The sequence below is a fragment of the Falco peregrinus genome, chromosome 6 (assembly GCF_023634155.1).
Source record: "Falco peregrinus isolate bFalPer1 chromosome 6, bFalPer1.pri, whole genome shotgun sequence".
Classification (NCBI taxonomy): domain Eukaryota; kingdom Metazoa; phylum Chordata; class Aves; order Falconiformes; family Falconidae; genus Falco; species Falco peregrinus.
This window is the reverse complement of record NC_073726.1, coordinates 78,980,644-79,001,622: the sequence shown is the minus strand read 5'-3', so window position 1 is coordinate 79,001,622 and position 20,979 is coordinate 78,980,644. Positions and strand designations below refer to the sequence as shown.

Below are 20,979 nucleotides of genomic sequence, written 5' to 3'. Positions count from 1 at the left end.
AACCAACGTGTTGCTATGACAGATGACAGAGTAGCCGCTCCGTAGCAATGTAAAAGTACAACTGTTAAAGGAAAACAAGAGAACTGCTAGTGAAAATGGGTGCTACAGATAAAAGTTAGATTAAAAAAAAACCAAACCAAACAAAAACCCCAAACAAACCACTGGGAAAATAGTGGAAGTTGGGGTGGTGGTGGTGGTAAGTTAAAGGGAAAACAAACCCCGAGTCCCAAGCAGGGGTGAAGTGGCAGCAGCCAAGCGCTGGGGTGAGGCGAGCACGTGTAATGGGTTTTCAAAGAGGAAGCTGAAAGTAACATTCTTGAAGCCTTTTATTATTAATTACAGCCGCAGCGTTACCTAGACCTATATCAGGAGCATTAGTTCCGGGCATGAACAGATCGATACCAAAGGGGTAAGAAAAAAAAAAAAAAAAAAAAAAAAAAAAGTCTTGGAAAACCCCGAGTCAAACCTCGAGTTCCCGGGCGAGAAGGGGAAGCCCAGCCCTCCCCCTGCCCGCCCGCCTGCCCTTCCAAGAACAAACCCGTAAAAAGAAAACATAACAAAATACAGGCAACAAGCCCAGATCCGTGTTGTCAAGGGCCGAGCCCGGCAGGAGCTGCAGCGCCGGAGCTCGGCCGGGGGCCGAGCGGGGCCGGGGGTCCGGCTGCAGCCCGGCGGGTGACGGTGCCGCTTCTCTCCCCTTCTCTCCCCGGCAGAAGCTGGCGGTGCGGAGCTGCCCCGCGGTGCTGGTGGGCGGCGGCGCCAGCGGCAGCGCCAAGCCCGGCGGCGTCCCGGCGCTCCTGAAGGCACCCGGCGGCGGCGGCGGCGGCGGGAGCCCCAGCGGCAGCCCCGGGCAGAGCCTGGCCATCTCCGTCCTGCCGGCCAAGGCTCCCATCGCGATGGTGACGGCGCACCTCAACGGCGGGCTGGGCTGCAGCGCGGCGGGCGTGGAGCCCCCCCAGAGCGCCCCCATCAACCTGCAGACCAAGGCGCCGGGCGCCCGCCGCCCGCCCGAGCTCGGCTCCAACGCCCAGGTACCGGCGGCCGCGCGGGCGAGGGGCGGCGCGCTGCGGGCTCCGCCGCCGCGGGGGGCGGGCGGGGGCGGGGCCGGCGCCCCGGCGGGGCGGGGAGGGGCGAGGGGGTGCCGGCCGGTGCGAGCGCCACGGGGGTGCCGGTCCCCCGGAGCGCCCGCGGGGTGCGGGGCTGGCCGCGCTGCCCTGCCGGGGGGCGGGCTTCTCCCCCTGGCGCCGTGGGGACCCCCCGCCCCGCAGCGAGTGCGAGCGGTGCCGGCCCGGGGGTGCGGGGCTGCCGGGCCCTGTCCGCGCCGTGCCGGCAGGGAGCGGGGCGCGGGGCTGAGGCACGGGGCCGCGGGTGTCCGCAGGGGTCGGGGGGCGGGCGGGTCCCTCGCCTCTGGCAGCGGGGGGTGGGAGCTGCGCCCAGCCGGGGAGGCTCGGCTGCCCCCGCATGCCCCCGGCTGCCCGGTTCTTTAAACCAGCGAGGGGGACGCAGAGGGGCGCGGGCGGCCCGGCTGCGAGCTCGGCTGTGCGGGGCGAGGTCCGTGCCGTGGTCCTGCGCTCCCGTCCCGCAGCGAGGCAGAGGGGGCAAAGGCACGAGCTGTGTGGGAGCTGGCAGGCTGCTGCCTCCGGGGCGGGGGGTACACACACACTCAGACACGCAGACACGCACACGCACACACGCACACACACACACACGCGTGCGCACACACACACACACACACACAGGCACACACACGCGCACACACACACACACAACCACCACCCCCTATATATATGTACACATTTAACGCTTATGTCCACAGTGATCTAAACGTGAAATAAATGGGTTGAATTGGTGAAAGGACGGCAAAAGAGGAGGGGGGGCTGTCTGCAGGACACACCGTTTTGTACAGCCCCTTAACAGCCACAACAGAGAAGTTCTTACTCCGGTCATGGTGTCTGTCAAGGGAGGGAAATGGTGCTAATGAAGGTAAAAGTGTGAAGAAAGTGACAAAGCCTTCCTAAAACTCTGGAGAAGAGGGTATAAGCTATTACTGCTAACGTTGGACATGTGGATTTCTTTTCTACTTTCTGCACATAGAGGCTGTAGTAGTCTGGAATTTTTTGTACTTCACAAAAGTAGCCCTTCACAAGCTCAGGATACGAATCTCTAACAATCGGGAAAGAGCAACACAGTATGGATAAGGGCAACAGGCAAACTGCACCTGAAGATGTTTGTAAATCAAGGTTATGTTGGAATGCATGAGGCTTTGCCGTACCCGGGAAGCCCCTTCCTAAAAAACGGCCAGGGAGTGACCATCACATCCGTGAGCAAACGGAAACCACATCCAATCACTGCGGGAGCCGCATAGTCCTGTCACTTTTTCTGGAGACGTGGCATTGTCTTTAGCTGTTACACTACAGTAGCTGTGTGGGGATTCAGTTTCGAATCACTATTCTGTATTTGTGCTGGGTAATTTCCTTTATTGAAGGTGGTGTTTATGCTTTCTCAAAAAGATACTTGACGCTATCTCAGTAGGTATTTCTTAGAATCGTGGACAATAACTATATAAATGGTACTAATATGAAAGATTAAAGTTTCAATATTTCAATGGTCTATCATTTTGTGAAGGACTATCTTTTACTGTCATTGTCAGGAGCCATAGGAAGAAAAGAATCAAAACAGTGAAGGAAGAAGCTTGAAATAGCATTTGTTTTATTTAGCCTGAATAGTGAAATAACAGTCCCAAGGTGCTGGAGGGCAGTGCCGGTTAGAACGATTCACTGCAAACTCCTAACTTTTGCAAATGTTGTTAAAGGAAAAAGACTTTCTAACCAAGTAAGCTGGTTTGCCGGTGAAATATCTGTGGTGCTTCCCATTTATCTTTTGAGAAGAGCAAACGGGCCCCACTTCCACCTTCCATGTCCCCAGATGTGCTGCAGTCAGCGGTGTATTGCAACCTGCTGGAGCAAAGCAGTGACACTCGTGCACATGTTTCTGTTCTATGTTCCCTCAAACAGTATTTGTCCTGGTGTTACAAGCAGAAGCTTGCTGTTATTGGAGTAGCATGGAAATGTTGTCCAGCATTTGGGGTTTGCCTTGGTTTTGCTAGAGGAATACATCCATTGTTTTTCTTTCGAAATGTCTTCATTGCAAGTTTTCAACAAAAACTGTAGTTTTATGATTTTATATCTCTCGTTATGTTAGCAAGGTATGGAAGAGGAAGCCAAGCAATGGCAAGCTTCTGAAGCAGAGGATTGTAGTGGTTTCATCTTTTGAGAATAGTCAGAAGTTATGGATAAAACAAATTAGGAATATTGAATTATAAATGTAAAAAGCCGCAAGCTGACCTTCGGTCCTAAGCTTTTGGGAAGCTTAGTCCTGGATTGTATGTTAATTATCACTCCTCTACCCAAATTAAAATTGTTTTGCAAAGTTTCTTTTTCTGCTCCAATGAAAAAACCCCAAAGTATTCTTGCTTCATGCTCAGTGTTCTTGATTGTTCCCGGAGTGGCGATTACAAATCAACAGCAGTAACACCTTAGCTACTAGCACTGTGGTGTCAGAGGGAAATTCCATTGTTGACATTTATTAATAAGCATTTACTTTCTCTTCTTTTTTTGTGGCAGTGTTATGGCTCAGAAAAGTATTTTTTTTTCTGCTGAAATGTATGAAGTTTGTGAGATGGAGGATAATGACAGCTTTCTGCAAACTGGGTTAAAGTGACAAGCTGATAGTAGTAAATGAGATTACAGCCTATTCCTCTGCATCTGCAAAGTGAGGGAAAGGGCAAGAGCATGAAATGTAATGTTATGAGTTTCTGAACAGTGGTTTCTGCTTGAAAGCATTTAAGGGGATCAGGATGTGTATACGGTCATCTCAAGTGGCATCTAGCAGGAAGAATGAAATGCTAAATGAAACTCAGCAGAAAAAATAGGGCATCAAACACTATAATCTAAATACAGAACTTTCAAATAGAGATAGGATTAAATGTAAGTTTGTTACAGAGTTTTCATTTGGGCACTGCGTGTCAGCACTTTGGTTTTAGACTGTTGTTTACCCAGCAGATTTTTAAAGTGATTCTGCAACGTTGTTGACTGTAATGGAAGCCATATCTGCATTGAAAAAAGTGTCTAAATAACTAACATACATAACAGATACTAGAGGACTGTTTAGGTATTTATCACATGTGTTATAAGAAGCAGGAAATGTTGCGATATTAACAAAGATTGAAATCCATAAGCACTGGAAGTTGTGAGCTCCAGAAACTAGCGGTAGGTCTACACTGTTCCTTGGCAGCCTTTCAGTGTCAATCCAGTGTATGAAGTACATGACTGATGGAGCTACACTGATGAAAGCATACATGCAGGGATGTCATGAGTATAGCTCTTTCTCCCGCTTAGAGAAATGAAGCTTAGAGCTTCATTTGGGTGATCTGGAGCAAGTTATGTTGGCAAAAGCAGGATTTTGCTGGCATAAGCTGAATTTTGCTGGCATATGCTGTATATGTGCTAGGAGTGCTTTGCCTTCAGAGAATAGCTGTTGCTGTTCTGTATGGAGAATGCCCTAGAGCTACTGGATGGTTGTAGGCTATAGCACGCCTGTACCTACAAAGTACTCTTTTGTATAAAGAGATTTTAATGCAAAACTCTCAAATTATATTTTTACTGTAATTGTATTTACATGATATTTGCTATTTCCTATCCAAGCCACCATTTCCTGACTGAAAGCAGGATCTGAGGTTGCTTTGCTGAAGGACAAAGTCCCATCTGCTGTGCTGGAACAATGTACTGGGTAAAGAAAATGCCCCTCTGCTACCTCCTCATTCTCTTCTAAATAGTAAAATGGAGGGCCAGCAGGCATCCCAGAACCTAGTTTGGGGAAAGCAGAAAGCCTCTTGGCCGTTTGAGAGTTGGATCAGCCCGCTATTGGGAGAACAAGGGAAGAGGGGGGGATACAGCTGTCAGACCACTCGGCTGCTTTTTAGGAGCTCTAGAGAAAGAAAAAAGCACTGCAAAGGCATGTCTGTGCTGGGCTGTGAAGCACCACGGTACAGATACACAAAGTTGCTCCATAGAAACGTGGCACAGAGTGGCTCTGCAGAGGTAGTCTGTGTCCTGGATGCTCAAAGTAATCTTTGCCTCTCAGGCAGCTCCGCTTCTCCAGTTGCAGAGAGGCTGTTCGCAGCTAGCTTAGCCATCTCTGTGCAGCCTGGTGCTGCTGGCTTCAAACGTAGCCGTGACCCTGGAGCGAGCGTGCTGCCAGAACTGCCTCTCGCTTTGTCAACATAAACAGCATTCTCTGTATATACCTGTCGTGTGCTGTATGTGCACTGCTCACCTACCGTAAGTCCTGGAGGGTTCTAAAGTGCAAAGCAGGTATTAGGTGCAGGAACATTTGGATACCGCCATAATAAAAGAGCTATCTCTTGTCTGTGATCCTGGTGCGATGCCCTGTCCCCTATTGCTCTATGCAGCCCTTAGAAAACATCTTAGCGGGGCACTGATTCCCTGTCCGTCAGGACTCCACAAGCAACAGTGTAAAATGTGCCTCCTGCTCCTCTCCCTGCTTTCCTCCCCACACGTGTATTCCCTGGTCAGCTGGAGAAAAGTTTGGCAAGCTTCCCAGGCACATGTGCTGTTGCGCCTTCTTGGGGCTTGTCTTTACAGGGAGGTTATTTCAAAGTAAAATACAGTATAAGGATTTATAGTGCTATAAATTCTGGGCGAGATAGTAAACCGTTCTCCACAGATGCTTCATTAACTCCACAACTCAAAGAACTACTTGTATCTGTGTTCAGATTGAGCAGGCTACATGCATATCCATTTTTTTTTTTCAGGAAAAAGCAGCTTTTATATGTGTATGAGGATGCTCATATATACTTCTTAGCTATCCGTATATTCAATTTACTAGAAAAAAACTGCATTTCAGAAGTTTAAGAACATACCTTTGCCTGTGATGGCCATTTTTCAGGATAATTTATTACCTTTCTTTTCTCCATCCCACTTAATGTGCTCCACTCTGCTCTCTGCAAAAGTGATTCCTCCGTAACTGGAAATCCACCTGCATGTATGACTAAGTCTTTTCAGCTTTTATTTATTATTTGTATTGCAGTAGTACTTAGAGGTTTTATTTATAGATATATTTATTGTATTGGTTATGTGGCTATATATAGCTTTTTTCTATGATCCATGTTACCACAATTCTGCGTACATGGCAATAGTTAATTTATCCTCACAATATTATGTTATTGTGACTAAGGTGGTATTATTCCACATTTTGCTGTTGGAAAATGGAGAAATAAAGGATCCATTTATGCTTCTTCACAGGAAGGTCCCAAGGGTTGCCTTAGGCAGGATCTCTGTATTGTCAGCCACATTACTGGCCTTTTGGGTCATTTTGAGAATGCCTCTTTGGTCATTTTGAGAATGCCTCAGACATGTCCATGCTGCAAACAGCATCCTTGGGAAAAGAACCATCCCACAAGTCCTTGGAGCATGCTACAGCCCCTTTTAGCTCTTGCCGTAACTCTTTACCCGTCTGCCTCATACATCTTGATCTGCAGCTTGATCTTCAGCATCCTATGGATCTCAGTGTGCCAAGATGCTGGCACAAATGATAACTAGTGAGCACAGGGAAGGACAAAAGAAAGATCCAGAGGCTCCGCATGGGTCTAGGGGAGGGGAAAAACAAAGCCATTGCATTATGGATTATGACTACTGTGATCATTTTGGCGACCTATAGGAGGACCAGTAGTCTTGTTGGCATCAGAAGGGTATCAGGCTCTCTGTAATGTACAAAAAACCCCATTGTGTTTCTGGAGTCCATGGCTTCTGGACTTAACTGTCACACCAGTTATATCTTTCTGCAGGTATGGGTTGATCAGCAGTACCTCATGAATTTCAAGATGTTGAAGAGTTTTGTTGAGGGCTTACCTGAGCTTCATTTTATCTGTCACTGTGGTGGTTTCTGGATGTCTCTTCTGGAGGAACAGGGCAATGACTGCTTTGTGTGGGTGACAGTTCCTACTAACTTTCCCCAAATTGTGCTGTTTTTTTACAATCTCCTCAAATGTGAAACAGGAGCTGGGTCTCCTGCTGGGGTCAAATTATTACTCTGAGCTATCTGCTTCTGCCAGTTTGTGTGGGCAACCTGCTGTGGTAACTGGTCTATTAGAAATAACAATACAGGACAGAACTGCACAGAAAGCCTATGGCAGGAAGATTTTTGAACAGGCAGGCCCAAGGATGAGATGGTTGTGGTGCTGCCTATGCCATCATGCCCATGGGTTCATAAACCAGAGTTATTGTAGACAGAAGAATTCTTAAGTATGGTCCTACCAGACAATGTTAGAAGAACCTCTACAGAGCTCCTAAGGACCAAAATCCTTGTCTGGCATCCTGCTTGGGCGGCTGTGAAGAACTGTGGCATAGATAGGGAATTTTGCATCAAGAACTTTGCAGCGTTTACAACAGGCAGAGGTAGAGACTGAGATTCTCTGAAGTATTCCCTGTCCTAAATCCCATTGGAAATTCTGCTTGTGGTACCTGGGCCCAAGTGTCTTGCCTGGGGACACACAGATGCCCTTACAGAGCAGAGAACTGAAGCAGAGTCTTATTAGCATATTAACTATGCGATTAGCCTTCCTTTTGGTCTCCAGGGCAGACACTGAAGGCATACCTGTTGGAGGGAGCCTTTGCTAAAGAACATACAATGCAAGCAGGCAAGGCAAAATTTGTGGGGGCATCAGGGTGCAGAGACATGAAGGCCAGGCTGGATGGGGCTTTGAGCAACCTGGTCTAGTGGAAGGTGTCCCTGGCCATGGCAGGGGGGTTGGAACTAGATGATCTTTAAAGTCCCTTCCAACCCAAACCATTCTATGATTCTGGGGTCACACAGCAGGAGAGATCCCAGATTCATCCATCACAGTCCTGCATTTCATCCAGTGGACCACAGCTCTCAGGCTTTCAGAAGAATGTCAGTCACACTGTGAGTATGAGTAGGACAAAGACATTGGATTATTTTAGTTGTGGACCTCAAAGGATTCAGTATCACATATTCAGTCTCCTGTGATGGCTTTAAGGCAAGTTATCTTCCGGAGATATTTGTAAATGTAGAAGAGGAGAGGTGGCTCAGCCAAATTAAATTAAAAATAATAATAAATAAAAAGACAAGGAGTGGAGGAACCCCAAGGATTCACAGTCCCACCACCATCCAGTGATCCATTCTGTCATTGGGGCTTTACTAACTTTTAACTCCACCATTAGAATGTTGTAAAGAGCATGGTAATTTTAGGAAATGGATTATAGAGTATGTGTGACAGATTCTGCTTGTATTTACACCACCTTAGTTGCAGGTTTATTAAGGGAGGTACATAAATTTACTCCGTATTTAAATATGGTTAGTTAAGAGCAGGACTTGGCTTTACTGCTCTGATATGTACTGCGTAAAAGCACTTTAAAATTTGTATTTCTTGCTAAATAGCATAAAATTACATCCTTTCAGGTTAATTAAGCCGTTTTGCAATGCTGGTTGCTGTTGATGGGATATTTAAATGTCAGTTTCAGAATAAGCACTTATGCTTCCTGATTATAAATGGCTTCCTTTTAAATATCCCAGGCATACATATATGGTCAATACATCTAAAGTGTGTAGATTTCTGCTTTTCTCAATCTGCATTTTCATTTAGGCTACAATAGGGTCAGACACCCACTGGTATCAAAGACTGAATAAAGACTCACAGGAACTGAATAAAACCTGATTAGGCCAAACACGTTACTCCTTACATAGCCAAAAATTTCCAGTGAAGGCAGTGGAGTATTCAGCAGGAGAGGATAAGCAAAAGTGGACTCACACTGACTGTCTGATGCTTTGTTGTAAGAATCTAGGAGCAACCTTTCCAAATTTGTTTCTGTGGGGACTGGCAAACAAGCACCACGCTGCAAGAATTTAAACAACCGGGAAACAAAAGCAAGTTCCAATTTTCGAGACTCTGCTATAGTTCTGTCCTCTGAAACCTTTGTGTCACTAAACATCCCCTCTGCTGGTTCATGTGAAGTGGGATGTGTAGGTATGGATGTGCTAATTCGGTGTTTGTGGAATGGGTTTTCCTCCTGCAAGTGTCAAGGAAGGGTCTCTACCAAGGAATGCGAGTGGAAGGAGATTAACTAAAACTACTTGCATTTTGTTGATGTTTCCTGATAGTGCAGAAGAATGATGGAGATCTCACCCTGTCTGTGTATCTAGGTCTTATAGCCAGAAGCAATTAATTGGCCTGTGTATAGAGAACCAAACAAAGGAGACCAGGTTAAGGGAGGGAAATGCATTTGCTTAGATTTCATGCCTTTTCTTGGGAGCTGTTTTAACTTCCTGACAAGGAAAGTCTTACAATGTAGGAATATATAGGCAGTCCCCTTATGGAAGTTTCTGTGATATTTTTATACATGCTTATATATCATCCATGTAAACAAAGTTCCTTGTTCTAATACTGAGCATTTATAGCACATTATTGTTGTAACGCTGATCAGAGTAGCTCCCGTGGAGAGCTTTGATTCACTTCAGAAAACCAAAGAATGCTCTACAAAAGGTAATACACTGTAGCTATTTCACTGTAATTGGAGGCTGTCTGTGCCTCATGAAAATTACCCGGCAAGCATTCTTGAAAATGTCGGAATTTTCAAGTTAGTTCTGTTTGAAATGGGAAAGCAAGAATAAGAGGGGTTGGACAGAAAATTTGAGGGCTGTGTGATTCAAACTTGAAGTGCAGTTTGTAATAATGAAAGATGATCAACTTTGGGGCTGGCAAAATTATCACTTAAGTTTTCTAAATTACAGGATGCATAAAAACATCACTTATTCTACATGTACTGTTACTTCAATAAAAGGCACCACTTTAGGAAGTGAAAGGCTTTGGAATATTGCTAAATGTCTTAGTTCTATTTATCGTCAAAAGGTGGGGTTTTTTCATTATCCACAGAGTTTGTGGGGTAGTTGAATAATTTGCAAGAATTTGAGTGTTTGATACCAGACTGCAAACTCTGTATTCATCTTCTTGCTATGTTCATATTGCAAATACATGCATGATAATATTTCCTGTTGGTGTTTTACTGTATCAGGATTTGGCAATTGGTCTGCTACTAATCTCATAATGTGCATTTGTGCCTATATTTAAATTAATTGGAAAACTGTATCAGAAAACATTGCTTTTAAATTATTTCATCTATTAATGGGGTGAGGGGAGGGAGAGGGAGGGAGAGAGAGAGACTAGATGCTGTAAATACAGAGTGCTGATGAATACTCAAGTAGTAAATAGAAATATCTTAGAAGTCATTCCTGACAGTAATAAAGGCAGCAATTTGATTTCATCTGTGGATAATAAACTGGTTTCACATTGCAATAAAAGTGGTACTTATGTTATATTAATATTTATTAGCACTTATTGATGTTGGTGTTAGGGTTTTGTTGTTTTGTTTTCTTCACATCACAGCCATTTTATAAAAATTGAAGTTAAATTGCTACACAATAAGCAATTAAAAGTGTTTGTGTATGTGAGGGAGAAAAGGAAAAAAAAATCTGTCTATGGAGATATTCCTACATGGAAGGACAGGCACTCACTGCCTAGGAATCTAGGGACTTGTGCTCAAAATGATGGAATTACGTGAATTTCCACTAGTTAAAGATTTGGCTTGCTCAATGCATATTTCAATACATAAGCACTGCTCTGCTGTTTATATCAGAATTATTTGTATGGGTTTCCTGTTGTTTGACAATATATTTTCGTATTCCTTGCTTTGACTGTGTGCAGTGCCTCATAAAGGTAAGAAATAATGTGTTACATTCTGTGGCCTTTTTTGTGTGACGTGTGAAGGATTGTTAACTTGCAGGATAATGTGAGTCAGAAAGTGATCTGATCCAAATTTAACCAAATTTGTTCATCTCTAAATTTAGACAATAGCTGAATGGCAAGACAGATATATTTCAACTTCCATCAGCGACAAGGACAGAGTGTTGGCGGATGCCTGTTAACAGCTATATCGTGTGTTTTTGATACTCGTATATGTGTGCATGGGTGGGAAAAGACTAGTTACTAACTTTTATTTATCATGAGCCTGTTTCTTCTTTGACTGCTTTTAAATCACTCTTGGGCTTGATGTTCCTTCAGTGCAGATAAGTCTTGTGCAGAAGGTGTGCTGTAGGCTTGAGTCATGTTTTTGCCCTCTGAGTAGAAAGACTTGCATTGGACTTGGATTTTTATCGTAATGAAAACTGAAACATAGACACTTTTAAAATAAGCCAGGTACCAGGCAAGGTAAGACAAACCAAAATTCTTTTTGTTGATCTTACAATCAGTCTTCAATATCAATAATTTCAGAAAACAGGTTCAAGTTTATCCCTCACTTGATCATAACCCTAAGTTTAACATGTATGTAATTCACATGTCTTCAGTAGGCTTAATCATGTGCTTGTAACTGAGTTTGTATTTACTTGCTTTTCTGTGCTGAGGTCTTAATCTTTTTGATGATTCTAATTCTTTGGCCAAATATTGTCCTTGGAGATTTGACCAGTGAAAAGAACATGTCCCCACTGCTTTTATACAAGACATTTAGTTCATGGATACAACTGTTTTTGGCTTGTTTGTTTGGGTTTTTTTCTCCGTGAGATCCTTATTATATACCTCTGTTTAGGCTGTTTCTTGTGTTTGATTTTATTAAGACCCCAGTTAAGTGACTGTGTCATCAAATTTGCACACGTAGTGATGGATTGTGATATTACAAACAATTTGATTGTTGCATTCCTTACTGAATTGAGCAATGAGACTGACTGTATTGGAGTTACATTCGTTTTAACATACAAGATCACTGAACTAGCAGTGATTGAGTAGGTAATACCAGAAAGAGCATGACAGCTTTGGTAAGATTTAAGTAACATTGTATTTCCTATAGTTTGATGAAGTGGTAATGGTGATTTAAGGGTCCTACCTTAAATGTTTACTGTCCTTACAGGTGTATAATAAAAACACAGGTCAGCCTTGTTTAATTTAATGTAATCATAATTTTAAAAAGACAGATATTTTAGCATAATAGTAATGAGAATATTGTAGAAATTTGGCAGGGATACTATGGGCTATGATTTTAGAAGACTGTAGAAGGTAATTAGGTAGCATTTGCTCTAATAAAATCTTCCCACCCTGTTTGCTGATTTCACAATGTTTTCTTCAGAGTGAAATATTTCTATATCCATTTTCCCCTGCACTTGTCTTTTCAAAATATAAGCCAATAATCTGTATTCTGTCAGCTTCTATCACTTGGAAATGTTTCTTGTTATACAGGAATTAGACACTGCATTTGTTAATGTTGCTGGAAAAGAAAAGCCCAGCCTCCCTAGGAAGTATAAGAAGATATAAAGTTCCAGGTTTCTTCTGTATCTATGTTCTTAATGTGAGCTTTAAACCCAGAGTAAGTGGCTTTGAACCACCACTATGATGGCGCAAAGTGTTTACACTTTGTTCTCAAGTCTTGAGTAATATGAGCTCAAACTCTCGTTCTTGTTAATACATAGAACCAGAATCAACTTATGGCTTGATATACATGGTGTCCTTCCGTAAGTTCAAGTTTATAAGTCTTCTTGATACAAAGTATTACTCAACAAATTTTATGAGCATTTTCAGATGTGTGAAGTTGGAATTATCTCCGCTGAAGTCAAGTATGGTGAAGCTAGGTTTGTACCAGCAGAGTTAATCTTCAGGACTATATCACTAGCATGTCTAACCATTTTCCTAATAACAATACAATAGACTTAGTATGCCATTAATGATTATTACATTTTCTCTGAAAAGGAATTTTTAATTTAAAAAAATAACTTGTGACCTGTTCATCCTTATTTTTACGATTTTTCAATTTACAGTGTCACAGTGTAGACTATACAGAACTTTCTTGTCAGCAAGTAGAAGATGACTGAAGACCTAAAGTAGCAACCCTTACCAACATTGTGCTTTTTGGGTCAATGGCATTATACAAATAACTGAGTAAGAGCTAGTCAGTCTGAAAAATTAATAGAAATGACAGGTAGTAAAGTTCTCTTTGCATCTCCCTGGCAATTATTTTGGATTTAAGATGCCATTTTCCTATTAAAAAAACCCCAAACAAACAACATTTTTTCCCCTTCTAGCTCAGGGAATGACGGGGTTGAAGCCCCAATCTCTGCAATGACCTCTGTACAGATACATGCGCAGACCTTCATTGAAGTTAAGACTCATAAAGGTTTATTGTTCTGCTTTTATGAAGAAATTGTTGTTGTGCTGTCTAATTTGCAAAGTATGCAAGCTGAAAATATAGGACTTATTTTCTCCCTATGTCTTTTATTTCTAGCAGAAGAGATTTAGACTAGATCTTTGGAAGTACTTCAGTGTTGCAGTGTACCTAGCTGTCCAGAGTTCAAAACTTAGATCCTCAAACTCTGCTCAGTAGCTATCAAGTCTGGACCCAGGTGAAATCCATAAATGCCTCTATTTCTACTAGTCACATTTGCTATGCACCGAAATGTTTGCATTGGAGTATTGTAAGAACTGCTATCATGTTAACGGGGTTGAACAACTAGGTGGCCAAAGCACTGACTGGAATTGTCGGTTGTCTTTTCCCCCAAGGCATCCTCTAACCACTGGGGCACGAGGCCACATTCTTTCTTCTCTTGCTGACTAATTTAGCAGAAAAGCTTGGAAGAGGGGTCTTTCTCCCAGGTACGTTCTGATAGTTAAATGGCTTACGGAGCCATGTATGAGTGTAGGAACTGAAATCTTCCTTCTCTGAGGTAAGTGGTTGAACTCCTGAGAAACCGGTTGAAGGGAAAGATAGGAAGGAGGAAGAAAGGAAAGCACAGCTTTCTTGGAGTGTGTATTGAGTGAAAGTGGTTGAGCACAGGTTAGTCTCCAGGAGGTGGCTCAGGGAGGTGAATCCCGGTGGGAATGAAGCAGGTCTCTTTCAGACCTGTATCAAGGCCTGGGGTCAGTAACATCGTAAAATGCTCCTGTTGAACACATCTATCTAGACATGTATATTCTGCCCTAGGGTGCTGGTTTGCAAATTTCTTCCCAACATGCCCGGTCATACTCTTTGGATACCCTACAGAGGGAAACATGGATGCCTAATTAAGAACTGCAGTAAAGCACCTAAGAGCTGGACATTGCATCGTGCAATACTGTCGCAGTTTAACCCCAGACGGCAACTAAGCCCCAGCTGCTTACTCACTCCCCCCTGCTGGGATGGGGAAGAGAATCAGAAGAGTAAAAGTGACAAAATTCATGGGTTGAGATAAAGACAGTTTAATAGCTAAAGTAAAAGCTGCGTGCACAAGGAAAGCAAAACAAAACAAGGAATTAATTCACTACTTCCCATGGGCGGGCAGGTGTTCAGCCATCTCCAGGAAAGCCGGGCTCCATCACATGTAATGGTGACTTGGGAAGACAAAACACCATCGCTCCAAACATTCCCCCCTCTCCCCTTTCTCCCTCTTCCCCCAGCTTTATACGCTGAGCATGATGCCATATGGTATGGAATATCCCTCTGGGCAGTTGGGGTCAGCTGTCCCGGCTGTGTCCCCTCCCAACCCCTTGAGCACCCCCATCCTGCTCGCTGGTGGGGTGGGGTGAGAGGCAGAAAAGCCCCTGACACTGTGCAAGCACCGCTCAGCAGGAGCTAAAACATCCCTGAATTACCAGCACTGCTTTCAGCACCGATCCAAAGCACAGCCCCATACCAGCTACTACGAAGAAAATCAACTCTATCCCAGCCAAAACCAGCACAAATACCTTCATGCATTTGTAGATTCAGCTCTAGGGACTGAATTGTTGACTCCTCAAAGGTGATGTTTGCAAGCTTGCCGAGAAAGAAACCTTCAGGTGTCCAGAGAATATTAATGGTTAAATCTGAAGTACATGAGTTTGTTACTGTCTTTAAGGCTTGACAGCAGCTAAGGCAGGGGTGTTCAAGAAGGTGATTTTTGAACTCTCTAGCTGGAGCTAGGTTGAACACAGGCACATTGGGTCTTTTTCTGAAACCCAGTCTACTAGGACCTTAATACCCAGGTTTATCTGGAACTGGCAGGATGAAACATCCTAAGTAGGAGCCAGAAATAGTCACATGGGCTAGATAGTAGACCAGAGTCGTGGTCTGATTTTTTTCTGGTTTTCTTCTTATAATTTCTGCACTCTGGAAACAGACACAATTTCTAGACTCAGAAACTAAGGAACCACTACTGACTTTAGGGTTTATAAGGCTCATTCTGCTAGCACTAATATTAATGCAGCATCTCAGGAAGAAGAGGTTTTCTACTTACTAACTATTAAATTTCCTGGTTCTCTCATTGTAGGGAAACACTGGTGCTCACTTTGGTGTATTTACAACTCTGGAAAAATATTACGTATAATGGATTATTATGTGTTCTGAAGTGTGTGCTTGTGTATTCATATACATATAGAGTATATATATATATGTATCTTACGTATATACTTATGAATTTATTTGTACAAGTGTATAAATTTCCAAAATCCTGTTACTATCTGAACAAATCAACATAAGAGATCCACCTTTTTATTTGGATCATTAAAGAATCAATTACATTTTTAAGTGAATACTGTAGAGTTTTATCACTCTCCAAAACTGAATAAGGCACTGCTGTATTTCAGTATTTTCTTTTAATTAGAAGGCGGCACCCACATAGCAATATCTGCAATGATTTTTCACAGCTGCAGTCCTAGAACTGTGGAATACCAAAGTTAAGAATTGAATAGCAATGGTAATTCTGCTGTGCTGTACTAAAGCACTATTGAGCCACTGGGTTTTGTTGATGGGCAAGTGGCTCAATAGTGCCGAGTAATCTGCCTAAAAAATAATAAAGCAAGCTATGGGGTGTTCTGCACATTCAAATTAACATTTCCTGGGAAAGTTATTGTTTCCTTTCTTCTAACTAGTTATATTAACAGTAGAATTTAAGATCGGTATGTTTATACATACTTAATGTGGAATTCAGGCAAAGTTTTCATGTTCCTTCCCTGAGTTCTGTGCTCAAGGAAGTTACTTTTGGCAACAACATCCAGTTATTATGGCTAAAGTGATCTAATAGCTTCCTTTCTCCAAAAAGTTTGGAATCATCGTTCCATTTTTCTGTTCCCTTGCCTGTGTGGTTTTTGTTGTCGTCCCCACCCCCCAGCTAAGAAACATTGCTTTTCCCCTTGCCTTTATTCTTTGCTTGTTGGATACTTTCTGAAGCAAGTTCAACTAGCAGAAAACTTTCTTTATCCTGGTTAGCAAGCTGCATTAGCTCAGCTCAGGCCCTGACAAAAGAGACTGTGTGGCAGTGAGCAATTAGATCGCCTCAGACTGTCACTTCCCTCATGTTTTCCAGTTCTTCAGAGTGACTGAAGAATGCATAATAAAAACTCAAAGCAAGAACTGCAAAAGCAGCTCTGAGCCCTACGGGTGCTAGGGTGGAATGATTTGGAAGATCTTAATTTTTCAGTAGCTGCTAATAGGCTGCGTAGGCCATGCTGATTGGTGAGGATTCCTAAATCCCTAAGGAATGATGGTCATTTCCTCCTTTATTTTTCCTCCCCTGCCTTCTCTTTCCATACCCTAATATTGATGTCCTGCAACGGGGCTAGAGCAAGTAGTACTTTAGCAGCTGCTGGGGCTTTGTTGAAGGTTTTTACTCATGCTTGAACTCACTTGAGGGAGAGACTAGAAACTTCTTTGTGTGACACACTGTGCGTGCATTCCCCCTTTACTCAGAAATATTTCTGCAGACTGTGAACAGAGAATAAGTAACCTGAAGACATTAGTCATTAGAAACAACAGCAACTTGGAACAGTTTAGTAGTTTAACAGCAAATCTTTTATAAATCAGCTGAGCAAGAGACTATAGGTGTGATCACAGCTGCTGAGTGGTAGTGGTGCAACTCAGTGAGACTATACTAATTTGTGCAGGAGGGGGAGACTTAATTAATTGAATATGATCTCTGAATAAAGCTTCAAATCACAGAAGAAGTAGGTGCATGCTAATGCAGTTCACATAGCCAAACTTTCTTCTTCTTTTCTTTTCAGAAATTTAGAGTGTGATCTAATGACCGTGGAAAAATCCTGACTGTTTTGTTTGATAAAAATAATGGTGCCTTAGAAAAAATACTAACCTGTAAATAATGTGGTGGAAGCTGCATTTAAGAGCAGGTATTAGGCACAGCTATCGGTCCTCTTATCTAAGTAACCGCTGGGATTTCTGAACAAGGGAAACTCGTGAGCTTAATTCATCATGTTTTTCCTTTGCCAGAATACATACCCATAGTGCATTCAAACAGAGTTTGTATGTGTGATTTTACCCAGATGGGAACGTGCAAGTGGAAAGACGTAGAGATAGTGGCCTGAAAAGTCTGAGAGCCATGGTAAAAACAAAGATAAATTAGATGGTGCTCTGAAAAGCCTAAGAACCACAGTAAAAGCAGAAAATTGTTTGCTTTATCTCTGCATATACTCCTCTGATACCCTCATGAGCTTTGATACCCCTGTGGGTTTCCTTGCAGATGAGTGACGTGGGAAGGGATGAGTATGAATATCTCAGCAGCAATTAAGAATTTGGTCGCAGTGTGGTTTTCAAAGGAGGTGTGGGATTTTGCCTCCTACTGCTTGTGGCTGCCCTAGTACTGGGTCTTGCAACAGGCAATGAGAGCTGTAGGCCATTGCAGTGCAAAAGCTTCTGGTGTAGTATGAGTCGTTGTTATTTGACTATAATGAGGGTTGGTTTAAGTGTTTTTTTTAGTGCCCAAAGAAAGGATGGTTTCAAAAATACTGATACTTTAAAAAAAACAACAGGACTTGTTGTGCTTCTGATTGTCTACTTCATAACAATAGTAAGCGTGCATACAAGAGCACGATTAATGAATTTTGAGTAAAGAGAAAGGAAGTGGGGAAAAAAGACACTTTTGAAAGCTGGAAGAGAAATCTTCTAGTTTCCTATGAAATTCCAATTAAATTACTGTTTACACAAAGTATGTATCTGAAGTGCCATCTCTTTGGGGTACAATCTGAGTGTGAAACTGCCATTATTCTATTCTACCAGATTATTAGAAATACCATGCACAGTGATTTCACCATAGTTTGAAATGAAGAATGATTTCCACAGTTTTTTATAGAAGTTAAGTCTGGAAGGGAAGAAAAAATACGTATGCATACACGTCTTGCAGGAGCCTCAAAGTTATATCCAAGCACACAGTACTTTTACTGGTGGACTATACAGAAAAATAATCACATTCATATGTTTAGGTTAGCTAGAGAACAACAACTGTCCTGGATTATTGAGGTAAGGTGCAGCAAGTTTTAAGTCAAATGAAGTTGGAGGTTGCATATAGTGCTTGACATTTATATAAAGCAAGCTCAAGGTTGAATGCAGCATTCAAATTGTAAAATGGATGTAGAATGGGTAAAAAAATCCTGCAATTACTTCAGTGACGATCCATTCAGGTTAAGAATTTTCATCTTTGCTGTTGCCATAGCAATCTGTTCCCCTGTCACTACCACATTAAAAATCCATTCTGTAAAACTGTTGTTGCCAATATTGAACACATAACAGACAAAAACATTTTTTTAATAGCTTAGGTGTCTTATTTGCAACATGAAGAAGACCTAGATCTTAGAGAGATGCATATGTACTTTAAAAAGAAAAAGATTAGTGTTTCTATAATACATTGTAGGAACACAATATTTGTGCTGCAGTATTGATGTCGGTATAAAATAGTTTGCAAATAATACAGCAATGCAGTGTCAGTTGAACTGAAATAATTGAACTGTTCTGCTAAGATATAACAAACCCATATGTTCCTGAGTTAAGTATTTATTTTGGTAACTTGCTGTAGTGAAAGGCTTTTGAAACTATGTGGCTTTTTAACCTTCTGTTCCTCATTGAGTCTGATTCTTTTCAGTGATTGACTTTAGTGATTTTACCCATACTGGTGTAATTTGGTGTAATTCTGGAACGGGAGGAGAGTCATGTCCCCTAACAGCTTTGCATCTGTGATCTAATCCTAAAGTGCTTATGTACCCAAGCTCAGCAATGGGTTTGTATGGATGATGAAATGAAGGAACAGGTCCCTAAGTGTTTGTTAATACATCCAAATGGGGGTGGAAAGGAATTTATAACTCAAAGGAAACATAGCAATGGTCTGAGAAATATATTTACCCAAACTGAGTAAAATGTAAGTAACTTTCAATAAAGTAAAGGTAAATATCTGTAGAGAGATATAGAGATATGTGTGTATTCATTCAGGGCTGAAATGGAGAAGTTTACTAAAATCACAAATGTGCATGTCATGGATTTAAAAACTCAGGCATTGACTAATGAAGTCATAACATAATAGTAGGAAAGTGAACGTATGGCCCGTGGTCTGATCATTGACAATGTAAATCTCATCCTTTTTTCTGCCTTGGCATCCTTTTATCCTCTAACCATCTCTACTCTTCATCCTTTAAATTCTTATTCTCTGTCCGCACCATAATTTCACTCTTTGTTTCATGTTCTGTGTCTTCTACTTGCCACTGTCCCCACACTTCTATCCCTCAGTTGTCCTTGAGAGCCTTAATCTAGGGATGGTGTTGATTTAACGTAGGAGAAGCTTAGGAGGAGGGAATATAGCAAGTAGTTACAATGCTGTTGGGTGAGAGCGAGAAGTGGTTTTCTTTTTTAACCACACTTGGCAATATCTTCTAAATTTTTTGTTTTCTTCTTGTTACATGGGAGGAACTGCTTTTTTTGGTTTGTTTTTAAGTGCAGTTATGTCCTGTTTTGAGGCTTTGGGGTTGGTTTTCTTTTTTTTCTTTTTCTTTTTTTTAAATCTTTATTATTTTCTTAGTGAGTAAACTGACCACTGAAAAAGATTATTCCATTTGCATCTTTTCACCTGCTTTTGCAATTCAAAATGTGACCCTTTGGAGCATGGCTACTAGGTGACACTTACCCAACAACTGAGGCTGCGGGTCCCCTACACAGTGGGCCTGCTGCAGCTCCTGAACAAGGGCATCTATGGATCGCTCCAGCAAAAAAGGTGTCCTGACACATCAGATACCTGTCTGCTCTGTGTAGGTCGCTGAAGACAGGGGTTTGGAAGTGGTTTGTGTGGCAGCAGCCATATGCGTTCGTTAGCCATTAACTCCTGCAGCAGGTGATGCAGTGGCTGAGGTGCCTGTTCCAGTCTGGGGCTGGGGCAGGGGCTGGAGGCAGGACTTAGCAAGGGGTCACAAGCTCCCAGGTGCTTGCCTAGGATAACAAGTGCTGCCAGGTGTGAAGTTTAGTGAATTAGACAGTCTGAAATACACCCGGTTAATTTCTTTTTATTTGAAAAAAACATCTTGGCATAAAGATAGTAAAACTGGCTTACATGCCTACAATCAAATCAAAACAATTCTGAGGCAAACTGAAACTTGGCTCTTCGCTTTCCCCCCTCACTGCACATTGCAGTGCTCCCTCCACGTTGTAGGTGTTTCAGGGGGTCACCAGAAAAGCCCAAGTAGACTTAGATAAGGGAGAGATTTGGAGTTATCTTTTGACTTTTATGGACCTTTATTATTAAAATGCTTAGAGCTGTAAATGTAGAAATAAGAAACTCATTTATCTTGACAAAAGTGCTGCCATAAACTATCCAGCACTCATAAAATAACCTTTTAAATTATTGTTTCTGCTAGTATCGATAAATTCATACAAAGTGCTTAAAGGTCAGGCATTGCCAGAAAAATGTCTTTTCAGCTTGTTAATTAAAGGTTTATAAGAATGTGCACCAGCTTGCTCTTTGGACAAATTGGAAAAAAGGAAGGAGGAAAAAAAAATGGCCCACATGGATGAAAATGATAGCGTGGAATTATTGAGTGACGGGTCTTTGATCCACCAGGCTCAACGTAGCAAGCCTGGGCAGTTTGTGAGTGAAAATAGGTGGCACTGCTATAAGGAGAAAAAA

At 42.3% G+C, this 20,979-nt stretch overlaps 1 protein-coding gene across 1 annotated transcript in view; it reads left to right on the top strand.

Annotated features, from left to right (window-relative positions):
* Positions 1-523: 523 nt before the first annotated feature.
* Positions 524-20,979, top strand: part of PHF21B (PHD finger protein 21B) — a 67,183-nt gene continuing 46,727 nt past the window's right edge. The window contains exon 1 of the mRNA XM_055809311.1: positions 524-1,031. Coding sequence (XP_055665286.1) covers positions 897-1,031 — 135 coding nt within the window. The 5' untranslated portion in view covers positions 524-896. The remainder of the gene's footprint in view (positions 1,032-20,979) is intronic.